The sequence below is a fragment of the Moschus berezovskii genome, chromosome 25 (assembly GCF_049115385.1).
Source record: "Moschus berezovskii isolate FMDL1 chromosome 25, NW_MosBer_1.0, whole genome shotgun sequence".
NCBI classification, from domain to species: domain Eukaryota; kingdom Metazoa; phylum Chordata; class Mammalia; order Artiodactyla; family Moschidae; genus Moschus; species Moschus berezovskii.
Window position 1 is genome coordinate 1510178 of NC_142484.1, and position 11388 is coordinate 1521565.

General features: G+C 65.7%; 1 protein-coding gene across 1 annotated transcript; it reads right to left on the minus strand.

Moving 5' to 3' along the window:
- On the minus strand, positions 1-9337 carry CTSD (cathepsin D). Its single transcript, XM_055415211.2, has 9 exons — positions 9178-9337; positions 6998-7157; positions 5114-5237; positions 4580-4698; positions 3148-3374; positions 1534-1656; positions 1058-1202; positions 868-966; positions 1-789 (listed from the first exon to the last, which is right to left on the minus strand). Exons 1-9 carry the CDS (start codon positions 9249-9251, stop codon positions 622-624), a joined length of 1239 nt encoding a protein of 412 aa, XP_055271186.2. The 5' UTR covers positions 9252-9337; the 3' UTR covers positions 1-621.
- Positions 9338-11388: the final 2051 nt, after the last annotated feature.

Genomic DNA, 11388 nt, shown 5'->3' on the forward strand with positions numbered 1-11388 from the left:
CAGAGGCCTGAACAGTTTTATTTTTGTGCCAACTTTGGCTCCTAGTCACTCAAGAAAGGGGTGGCCGTGAAGAAGGCCAGCCCCAGCCCCCTCCCCTCCGGTGCCATCCCCCCAGGCCAGAGAATGCCCTGGATGCCCTCCGCGACAAGGTGAGCCCCTGCACGGCCCCACAGGCCTCGCGAGACTGGCTTCTGGCCCCTGCCACCCTTGTCAGCTCATCCTCAGGCCTCAGCGGGCCCTTCCTCATGGCGTCCAGGACGAACAGGTCGAGCTGCGGGGCGGAGCGACCAGGAGGGCAGCTGGGCCCAAGGGAACCACCCGGGACGGGGTCCTGAGACACAGCCGCCCAACAGGCTGTGTCTTTCAAGTCAGAGAGAGGACTGTGCACTGGAGCTGCCCGCTGGCTCTGCCCCAGGCCGCCTCTCCATCAGACAGACAGACAGACAGACCAGCAAGCAGCGCTTCAGACACCAGGGAGGGGAAACCACAGAGCAGAACCGTGGCCCGACGGGCCTCAGGAGAACCGGGCTGCGGTGCGAGTACGAGTGCAATGTGCGCGTGAGTGTGTGTGTGCGGTGGGGTGGCCTCCTCCTCCAGGCTCTACCAGCGGGCAGGGGCCAGCTAGAGCCGGGCAGCCTCGGCCAAGCCCACTCGGTTCTGGTCCCGGTCGAACACGGTGTAGTAGCGCCCGATGAAGACGTCACCCAGGATCCAGAGAGGCCCGCCGGGCGGGGGGATGTCCATCCCCATGAAGCCGCTCAGGCACACAGTCGTCCCGGCCTGTGACACCTACGACAGCCACCACGGTCACCGCCGGCCCCCACCCGGGCCGCGCCCTGGGGCGTCCACACCCCGCGCCCCGCTCACCTTGAGCGTGTAGTCCTCGGGGGACAGCGTGTAGTCCTTGCCCCCCAGTTTCACAGTGACCTCAGGCAGGCTGGACACCTTCTCGCAGGGGATCATGTACTGCGGTGAGGGGAGCGGTTAGAGGGGAGCCGGTGAACGGGGTGGGCCTGGCGGTGGGGCTGCCCGCCCCCCCAGCCCTGCCAGCGCTCACCTCGCCCTGCATCAGTGGCACGGCCCCGATGGCCTTCTGCAGCTCCCGCACCTCCTCCACGGGGCCCACGATCAGGGACGTGCCCGTGTCCACAATAGCCTCACAGCCTCCCTTGCACACAGTCAGACTGCTGCCCACGTCCAGCCTGCGGGGAGGGGCGGGGGCCTGAGTCTCCTCCCAGGGCCACCGGAGCGCCCCCAGGACTGGGTCGTGAGCAGAGTTAGGGAGGGCGGGGAGGGGGCTGGAGGAGCCAAAGGCAGGTCACCCAAGGGAGCTTTGTGCAGGGGGGGCCATTGGCTGGACACCGGGAGGTGGCAGGAAGCACCTACGGCTAGCAGCACACGGGGCACAGGTCCCGTTGGGCCAGCCCCCTGGCCCTGCCCCAAGCCCCTGCTGCATGTAAGGCCACAGGCAGGGCCCCCATGAGCCACGTCCCACCCTGCGGAGCTGAAGGCAGGACCCTGCCCCGCACTCACTGGCTCATGTGGATCTGCCAGTAGGCCTTGCGAGTTACGTTGTGGTAGGTCAGGCTGCCTCTGTAGTACTTGGAGTCGGTCCCGCCCAGCATCAGCTCACCCCCGGGCTGGGCTTTCGGGTCCCTGCAGAGGAAGAGGAGGCAGTCAGACGTTCTGCCCACCTCTGCGCCAGGCGTCCAGCCTGCGGGTGGCTGGGCTTGTGCGGGGCCCTCAGAAGGTGACCGAGGACCCTTCCTGGGCGTGCAGGGGTGGGAGGATCCGGCGGGGGGGACAGCTCCAATCTCACACCCCGGAGCCCGCAGGCCAAGCCCCTTCCTCACAGGAGATCCTGCCGAGGCCACAAGGGGTCCCAGTCTGCCCCGAGAAAGGCCAGGGTCGGGCAGCAGGCAGAGGAGGACACGAGTGCTAGGAGCCCCGGGGCGGGGACCTCAGTGGCCTGGAAGGAAAACCAGGGGCTCCCAGGAGGAGGGCCCTCTGCGCCTGCCACCCCGGAGGACACCCTCCGTGCAGCCGCTGCCAGCTCCTGGCCCTCCCCGCCTCTCAGTCACACTCGTGGCTTCAGCACCATCTGCCCAGCTATCTCTGGCACTCGCCAAACTTGTCCTCCGCCCGCCGCTGTGACCACCACCTCCTGTCACCGCCACCACCCACGTGCGGAGGACACACCGTGCCCCTCCTCACCCTCAGCGCTGCCCTCGCAAGCCAGCTGCACCACCCCCACTTCCTGCCTGAGCCCGCGCCCGGGGGGTCACAGAGACGGGCCATCTGTCCCAACCTCAGGCCTGGCCAGGCTCCGGGGTCCTCTGCGCCTCGCCGGCCTCTCCAGGGCCCGAGGACTCATGTGCCCCCAGCACCTGGCGGGTGGCTCGGCCCCCAGCAGCTGCTCAGTGTTTGCCACTGACTGAACACAGAGAGGCAGGGCCAGAGGCTCTGAGCTGGCGCTCCACCAGAAGCGCCCAGGGTCGGACCAGAGCGGGCACGTGGGGTGTGGTGACCAGCGACCAGGAGCGGCAGGCTGCCCGGCCCACCCCCTGCCCGCGCCCCTGCCTCGCCACACCTGCACACTGCCCTGCATCGGGGGCTTCCTCCCAGGACTGTAGCACCGTCCTGAAAAAAGGCCAAAGACTGGAGGACTGAGATCCCTTTCCAACGACCCCCTCCCCGGCATGACAGGCGCCAGGTGTTGCTTCTACAACGTGGGGGCATCATCCTGAGCTCTCCTGGGGGTCATCCTCACGTGAAAACCCTGGCCCCCTTGCCTCCAGAGCTCCTGGCACAGATCAGGGCTCGTGGCTTGATCCCCTCTGGGCCGAAAGTGACCCAGGGGCAGGCAACAGCCTGCCAATCATAGGGCCCAGGGACATCAGGCAGACTGACCGGAAGGGTCCCTGGCCCAGCTCAGGCTGTCGTAGGAGGCAAGCCCAACGACCAAGATCCCGGATCCAGGGCTGCCTGGCTGGGGGACCCTAGTTCAGGGACCCCAGGGAGACCCAGGCTTCAATATGAGCTGTTTGCCTGTGAAAGGGCACCAACCCACTAGGCAGTGAGAGCTGCGGCTCAGTGCCCGGCAGGAGACCGCGGGGAGGCTAGCACGACGGAGCCCCGCCCCCACACCTGTTCAGAAAGAAGGAGAAGATGTTCTTGTCCACCAGCTTCTGCTGCATCAGGTTGTCGAAGACAGGCAGCACGTTGTTGACGGAAATGCGGGGGTAGGCCATGCCCAGGATGCCGTCGAACTTGGCCGCGATGAAGACCACGCCCGGCTGCTTGATGGCCTCCCCGAAGGTCTGCCTCTGCACCGAGACGCCGCCTGGGCTGGACGAGGACGGGTTACAGGGGACCTGCGGGCCACGGGGAGGGGGGGCAGGGGTCAGTGTGCCATGTGGACACCAAGCCCCACGCTGCTCCCCAGGCGGCCCGTCACCCCGGTCCCCGCGCAGGCAGCCATGGCCACGAAAGCCACCTTGGTCGGCGCCCGTCATCCGGCGCGTGGGACTAGGCCCCGGAGAAAGGGCTGCTGACCCTGCACCGGACCCGGGTGGGGACAGCAGGGGTGCAGGGCCCACGCTCTGCCCGGACGGTTTCGAGGACGGGTGCAAAGCTGGGGAGCAGGGAGTGGCGGGCTCCTCCTGAGCTCAGGCCTCCCACCCGCCTAACCTGCCTTCGGGAACCCCGGATCTAACCTTGGTCTCAAGGCCACGCCACCCCCTCCCCCAAGCTGGGGCGGAGGCTGCAGACACATACAGGGCAGGATGTGGGAAGAAGGGCTGTCTGGGGTTGACTCTGGGGGGCGGAGGAGGAGAGAACGACATCCTGTCTCAGGCTCAGAGAGAGCCTGGCAGAGGCCCCTACTCCCGCCAGGCAGATGCGGAGGGGAAGGGCGGCCCACAGGGAGCCACGGGGCCCCGCCAGGCCTGCTGGAGGAAGGGTCCTCCCTGCCACCAAGGCTCGGGGCAGGTCCCATGGCCTTCCTGGGGCTGGGGGCTGGGAGGAGACTACCTCCTGCTCTGCTCCTGCTCCCCGCAACTCCCAATCCAGATCCCTTCTGTGGCCGCGCACCAGGGGATCTGCCCGAGCAGAACCCATAAGGGCCCTGCCCTGTTCCACAGGGAGGCAGGCAAATCCTGCGGGCACCCCACAGTCCTTTCCAGATGCTGCCCAGCCCGACACCCTTGGCAGCTGCCCCTGGCCAGCAGCTCTGGCTGCGGGGACCGGGGCCACGCCTGACCCCAGCACCCGGTGGCCCCTAGCCGTCCACTGGCTCCTCTGCCTGAATGTGCAGGTAGGAGCCTCGCCACTCATCACTTGCCGGTCCTGGGCCCAGAGCCACGCCCGGCACTCTCGCTTCTGCAGTCCAGGGCTCTTGGCCTGCCTCTCCTTCCAGCCCTCCCAGCATCACCTGGCCTGCACACGGGACCACGTCCCCCCACCAAGCTCACCCAGCTGTTCCACCTCTGGGCCTCTGCTCAGATGAGACCCTGGCTCCCCTGCTCAGCGGACCCCTGCCTGGCCCTGGGGTCAGGGTGAATCCCCCCGAGACACTCACTGACACGGTGTCCTGGCTCAGGTACCCCGAGAGGCTGCCCGAGCCGTAGTGGATGTCGAAGGTCGTGCCGTTCTTCACGTATGTGCTGGACTTGCCACTGTTGTACTTGTGGTGGGTCCCTGTGCCGAGTGGGGCCGTCAGCCCGCCTGCCCGGCCCCGACTGCGGCCTCAACCCTCCCAGCCCTGGACCGGCTCTGCTGGGCCCCTGCTGCCCGCTGCAGCCCATCCAGCAAGCCCCCGGGCAGGTGGTCCAGCCCGCGGCCCCCACGGTCCCAGCCCTGAATCAAGGAAGGGAGGAGGGTGGAGAGTCCGGAGGGGCCGCCTGTTGGGTGTGGCCGAGAGGTGGGAGCGGCAGGTGGCCCAGGAGGTCCACCCGGACATCTCTGCCCCAGGAACAGAGAGGGTGAGGGGAGGCTGGATGGCTGGTCTCCAGCGCCCAAGGGGAGAGCGAGCAGCAGGGTGGGGGCGGCACGCCGCTGCCCGGGGTCCCTCCCTCTGGGGTCCACGGCAGGCCCCTGGGATAGACGGACTCACAGCAGGCAATGTCCAGCAGCTTGCAGTGGATGGATGGGACCCACAGGTTGGCGGAGCCGGTGTCGAAGACCACCGTGAAGCACTGCGGGGGCGTCCCGATGCCGATCTCCCCGTAGTACTGGGCCTGAGGGGCAGGGGGGGGCTGTCAGGGTGGGGCGCAGGGCTCCCCACCTCCCTGCGGAGAAGACGCAGGCCATGGGGGACCCAGGGTCTGTCAGGGCGGGGCGCGGGGCTCCCCATGGGGAGAGAGAAGGCCCAGGCCAGGGGAGGGGCCTGGGGTCAGGCCTGCTGTCTCAGCTGCCCACCCTGCCATTCCCGCCCGAGCCCTTGGTCAGGCCCAGGGCTCTGGGAGGTAAGGCCTCCTCCCCAGCATGAGGGTCGAGTGAGGGCCTGACTCTGGGCCCTCAGATCCTCCGGGGCCGAGCCTGGAGGGCCCCCAGGCAGAGGGGTCCAGGGGGCCCAGGGGAGGAGGCGCACAGGCAGGCTGAGTCCCTCAGCACTGGCCACGCTGCCTCTACTACCCTGGGCCTCAGTTTTCCTCTCAGCACCTGGGGCAGCAGAGGCAGCCTGGGGGGAAGCCTGGATGCGCGATTAGGTTTCTGGTGAGCATGAAGGGGGCACACGCCTCCAGGGGACCCCATCCTCGGCCCCTCGGAGATCAGGGGCGTGGGCATCTGTGAGTCTGGGGTCTGCTGGGCCCTGCTGTCCCAGGGATGGAGGCCAGGCCTTGGGTCGCTGCAGGGCTCAGGCTCTAGCCCTTCTGGGTGTCTCTCTCCGGCCACTTGGCTCCAGGGAGTAGCGGCCTCCACTGACTCATGACCCAGCAGAAGTGTCTAGACTTGGGGTGGGGGGTCTGGAGGGGTTGGAGAATGACTCAGCAAATCTCCTACACGTGGTGCGTGTGCAGATGTGTGTCTGTGTGCGTGCATGCTGGGGGGCAGAAATCAGGAACTGGTCCTTCAGGCCTCAGGCAGACCCCCCCTCCCCCAATCACATGCCTGCAAGAGGCCACAGCTTCCTGGCCTGGGCTCCAGCCAGGCAGGACAGAGGGCATGGCTACCTGCTCTAAACCTGAGTGGGCCAGAGGCCGGATGGCAGTGAGGGGCTGGCTTCCCAAGACTCAGGGAGTGGGGGGTGTGGAGAGGATATCACCTGGCCCCAGAGCTGGGAGCAGGATGAACTGCCCCAGCATGCTGTGTATTCCAGAATGTTCCACCTCTGAGCTGGTTTTCCCCTCCACGATCAGTGGGCACACAGGCTGGTTACTAACCGAAAAGGAAGGTAGGGGGCAGGGGCTGGGCCGTGGTTGCCCCAGGCCTTGCAACAAGACAGGCAAGATAAGCTCAGAGGCTCCAGGGCAGTGGGTGCCTCTCAGGCAGGCGGGCCCAGGTGAACCGAGCTCAGGGACTCCTGGACCCAACCCACAGCCTAATTCTGGGGCTTAATTCTGGGCTCCTCCGCGTCGGGCCGGCTCCCCCATGTGCAGGGGCTGGGGCAGTCCCGCGGGGCTGGTCACCAGGATGAAGACGCCAGCCCGGCTCTGAGCTGATGCTCGGTGGCAGGCGGGGAAGCAGACGTCAGGGAGGCGCTCAGGCCACTCCAGCCAACCCTCCTAGCCCCTGCTGGGCCAGGACGGGCAGAGGCGCCTGGAGCTGGGGCCAGGGAGGTCACAGACCTCAGTCAGGAGGGCGTTGTGGAAACACCCACCACAAGGGTGGCTGGGCGGAAGCCCCGCCCCCCACAGGGCTGAAGATTGCAAACCACAAGAGGCTGAGAGCAGAGGATTTCACCAATACCCACACTGGCTCAGAAACGTTTCCTCAGAGACAGCTCCTGCCCGCAGCGCTGTGGGCAGTCAGCCTGCTCCCCCGGCCCCCCACTCACATCCATGTAGTTCCTGAGCAGCTCGGGAACTGGCCCCTGCCTCACAGCCGGCTCCCCGGTGGCGTATTTCGAGATGGAGCCCTTGGCGATCAGGTGTTCCACAGGGCCCATTGCCTCCGACATGGTCCGGCGGATGGACGTGAACTTGTGCAGCGGGATCCTGTCAAGACAGGGGTCAGGCTCGTCAGGGTTGGCTGGCGCACAGCCTACCGGGAGGCTCCTGCACCCACGACCAAGCTGGAGGCCCAGCATGCCTGCTCCTCTCCCCCTCCCCAGCCACTGGGGGCTCCAACATGCACCCCTGTGGTCTCCCATCCCCACTCTGAATGGGTCCAGGGTCAGTGGTCAGCTATCGCATCTGCCCAAAGCCCTCTGTGGGGCCCCATCTGCCTGGCTCTCCCCATCCAGACCCCCCAGAGATAGTCCCAGCTCTCCTATCTGACTTGTGGGGTGGCCACCTTCTGGCCACTAGAGGGGACTTCCAGGCCACCCACTCCGAGCAGCCAGCTCTCCCTGATCACTCCGAGGCCCCTCACAGGACCCCCTCTCTTCTTCCAGTCCTCAGCCCAGGCTGCACTGGACCCCGTCACTCCCTCCCCATTAAGCCGGAGGTCAAGGTTGACACTCGGGGCCTGGAGGCGGGAGCTGCCAGGCTGGCCACACTCCATGCAAGGCCCAGCGCCCCTGCTTGAAGGACCCTTCGCAAGAGCCCAGCGTCCCAGCACACAGGCCAGCCTGAGTGGTCTGCCCAGCAGCAGGGGCAGCGTGAGGGGTCCTTCTCCACTCCCAGCTGCACAGGGGTCTGAACCTGCCCCAGGAGGTGGGACAGGAGACCACCTGAGCAAGAAAAGCTACTGGAGGAAACATCTTCCCAGCCTGGGGATCTGCGAGTTCAAGGTCACAGTGGTTCCTCCCAGCAGGCCAAGGGCACACTCCAGGAAGATGTGGGCCTGGCTCTTGCCTAAGAAGGGACAGGCCGGGAGAGCCGGGGCTGCTTGTCTGGAGGCGGGGGAGGGGGACACGCCCTCCGGTAACTAAGGAGACAGATGCCAGCAGTTCCACTGGATGGGACAATGTGGGGCTTGGGTTCAAGCTGCCCCAGCCTAAGAAGCTCCAGGCTCGTGTCCCCAGTGGAAGGCCTGGGGGTGAGGCCAGGGCAGGTTCAGGCCTGCAGCTGTTCCCCACAACTGCTCCGGCTCGGGCTACTCACCCCCAGGCCACAGCCCACGCAGGGGCCCATACAAGCCAGCCCTTTGGCAAGGCTCAGATCAGTGGTGGGGGGGTGGGGGGGCCCTGCCAGCTCCTGCAGCCCCAAGACCCCACCCACCTGCCCACAGGCAAAGGCCCACAGAAGAGCTGGAAGAATGCGGGCTCAGGCCCAGCACTCAGGCTCCAGGCCTGGGCAAGGGTGGGGGCAGGGCAGAAGCGGGTGGGCCCGCCGCACCCCTCTCCTGCTGGGCAAGCAGCCTGCCTGGTGAGGCCCGGAGGGTGGGGGGACCCTCTGTCTCGCTGACACAGCATGGCACAGCCCTGGACCAGCCTGATAGCCCTTGGCCTTGCTGGACCCAGTGGGGGCCCTCAGGCCTGGGGAGGGTGTGGTCCTTACTGAGGCAGCAGGTGTTGGTGGGACAGAGACCCAGCCCAGCAGTGGGGGAAGCCGCCCAGGGCCTGGTGCCAGCTGGGCCACCCTCCCAGACCCATCCTTAGGCTGACTCCCTCTCGCCCCTGTGGGCCTGCTGGTGTCCAGAGGGTCCTCCAACCGGCCCAGGGTCTGTGGGAAGAGCTCATAGGCCAAACAGACCGGGATGAAGCCATGCCCAGTTCACAGCTGGGAAGACCCCAGGCGCAAAAATGACTTAGCCCAAGCTCAGGGACCTCCCGGGCCTGCCTCTGGGTCTCTTGTCTTCCAGCCGAGTGCGGGCCCCTGAGCACAGGCTCCCACCCTACCTGTCCTGGGGACGCGGAGCCGACTCCCAGTCACAGCCCTCCTGCTACCCCCGATCCCCCCCATCCCCGGCTCACCCCATGATGACAGGGAGGAGAGGCCGCGCGGACCCCCAGGGGAGCCCCGCGCCTGCAGAGCTCGCCCGCCCCGTCCGCGGGTAGGCCCCGCAGGAGGCCCCGGGGGCGTCCAGCTGCAGCCCGGCGGGGCACAGGGGCGCGCGGGCGGCGCGGCTCACCTGATGACCGCGGCGGAGGGCGCGGCCAGCAGGCCGAGGGCGAGCAGCAGCGGCAGCAGGTTGGGCGTCTGCATGGCAGCGGCGGCCCGGTCGAAGCGGAGAGCCCGGGAGGTCGCGCGCTTATAGCCGGGATGACGGCGCAGTTGGGCCGCGTCAGCTGACCCGCTTGTTTGCACCGGGGCTGGTCACGTGGGTTGCGGCCGGCGACGGGCGGCGGGGCGGGGCCGGGGAGCGGGGGCGGGGCCGGGCATCGGGGGGCGGGGCCGGGAAGGGAGGGGCGGGGCTCCCGCGCGCTGTCCGCCTGCCCCGCCTCGGGCCACGTGCTGACCCGGAGACTTGCCACGACCCTGTCGGGGCAGAAGGGGACCGGGCCTGGCCCCGCTGGACCCCTCAGCCGGGCGAGGCTCCCGGAGCCGCGGCTCCTTCCCCGCCCCTGGCGCGCGGCTGGCTCCCCAAGGCTCCCCAGGGCTCCCCGCTCCACCTGCTCCCTCCCTGGGCGCCCTTGTCCCCAGCTCTTCCTTCGCCCTGGGAGTCTCCCAGGTGGTCTCTCTGGAGGCTCCAGCGCCCTCATTCTCCAAGTGGCCCACAGCCCTCCTAGCCCCAGCACCGTGCCCCAGACCAAAACCTGGCCTGGCCCGGCCCTGGTAACCCTGGGCTCTCCTCCTCTGTAAATTGGCACCATCCCAACCTTGTGGCAAATCTCAAAGGCTACCATGGGGAGTGTGTGTGGGGGGTGGGGGGGCAGGGGGGACAGCAAGTCACAGTTCAGCCACTTGGGATCAGTTTTTACTAGCCTCTGGGGTAGGAGAGCGAGTCCCTTGGTCTGGCTAATGCACAGCCCTGTCTGAGGCCCCAGTGACCCCTCAGCCCGGGGGCTGAGTTCCTGCTGCCCAAGGGGAGGATCAGCTCCATCCTCCACCCTGGGTTGCAGCCAAAGGAGGCGGTGGGTGTTATCAAGGAAAGGAATTCAGACAGGTCATTTCAGAGAAGGTCACGTGAAGAAGGAAATTCAGCAGGAGAATATGCCAGGAAGTGACTGATGTAGGGGGTGTCGACTTAAAAAAATGCACAACGTGAAAGTTGTCCCTTTCCTTTGGAGCAAAGCTCTCACGTAATAAATATCTTCACTTTTATCCTGACAAATTCTATTAAGGTAGCTTTTCTATAGAGGAAAAGTATCAGATCAGCCTCCTACCAACCGCTTCAGCCAAGACCACTCAGTCTCCTACAACTGAGCAAACCCTGGTATCTTTCAACAGAGTCCCACCCAGTATCTAGACCTTAGCTGAGTGTGCCCCGGTATGGGTCAGCCAGCATCTGCGCCCCCAAACAAGTATCTTTCAGTTGAAAGGGGGCAGGTACCTGTTCCACCACCAAATAAAACTCAGGATTATCAACCAATACGGGAGATCCGAGAACGAGGGGTTTTTGTTCCAACTCTTTGGGACCCCAATAACTGCAGCATGCCAGACTTCGCTGTTCACCTACCCAGATTTGTCTGGACTCTCCAAGGAGGCAGACAGGTATAAGAGGCCTCTGGTCGTATACCAAGGCTCCAGTCCACTCTGGGTTAACTTCGTCGGTCGCCAAGAACTGTCGACTTTAAAAACGCACAATGTGTGAGTGGCAACTTAAGTTTTATTTGGGGGCAAAATGAGGATTGCAGCCCAGGAGACAGCACCTCAGATAGCTCTGAGAAACTGCTCTGAAGAAGAGGAGGGGGATGGTCAGTGTATGTGGTTTTGGTGAAGGGGTGGCACGTGCTATCAAGGGCATATTTTCCCAGAAGCATTCTACTAGTCCTGTGAAGCTGTGCTAGTCACGAGTCACCATGGAGGGTGTTAATGCTTTTCCAGATGTGAGGAGATGCAAGAACGGGGCTCATAAAATCAGTTCCTGAAGACCTCGAACTCTCTGAAGACCTGTCCTGCCAGTTTTCCCCTGAGCACCGAGTGCCTGTTTCTCTTCTTCACCGTGGACTCCCTCCGGCGGGTGTTGGAGGTCAGCAGCTGCAGCAGCACATACTTAATCCTTGAGGCAGATGGAAGGGCCACCTTGTAGTTCACGGAGGCCAGGCCTCTTGGAGGAGGCGACATTTGAGCAAGGCGTGAGCAGGGGAATCGTCACAAGGGGACTCACCCAGGGACACATTTTCTTGCATGGTCCTCCCAGTTTCCCGCCTAAAGGGGGTCAGACCGAGGTCCTGTGGCT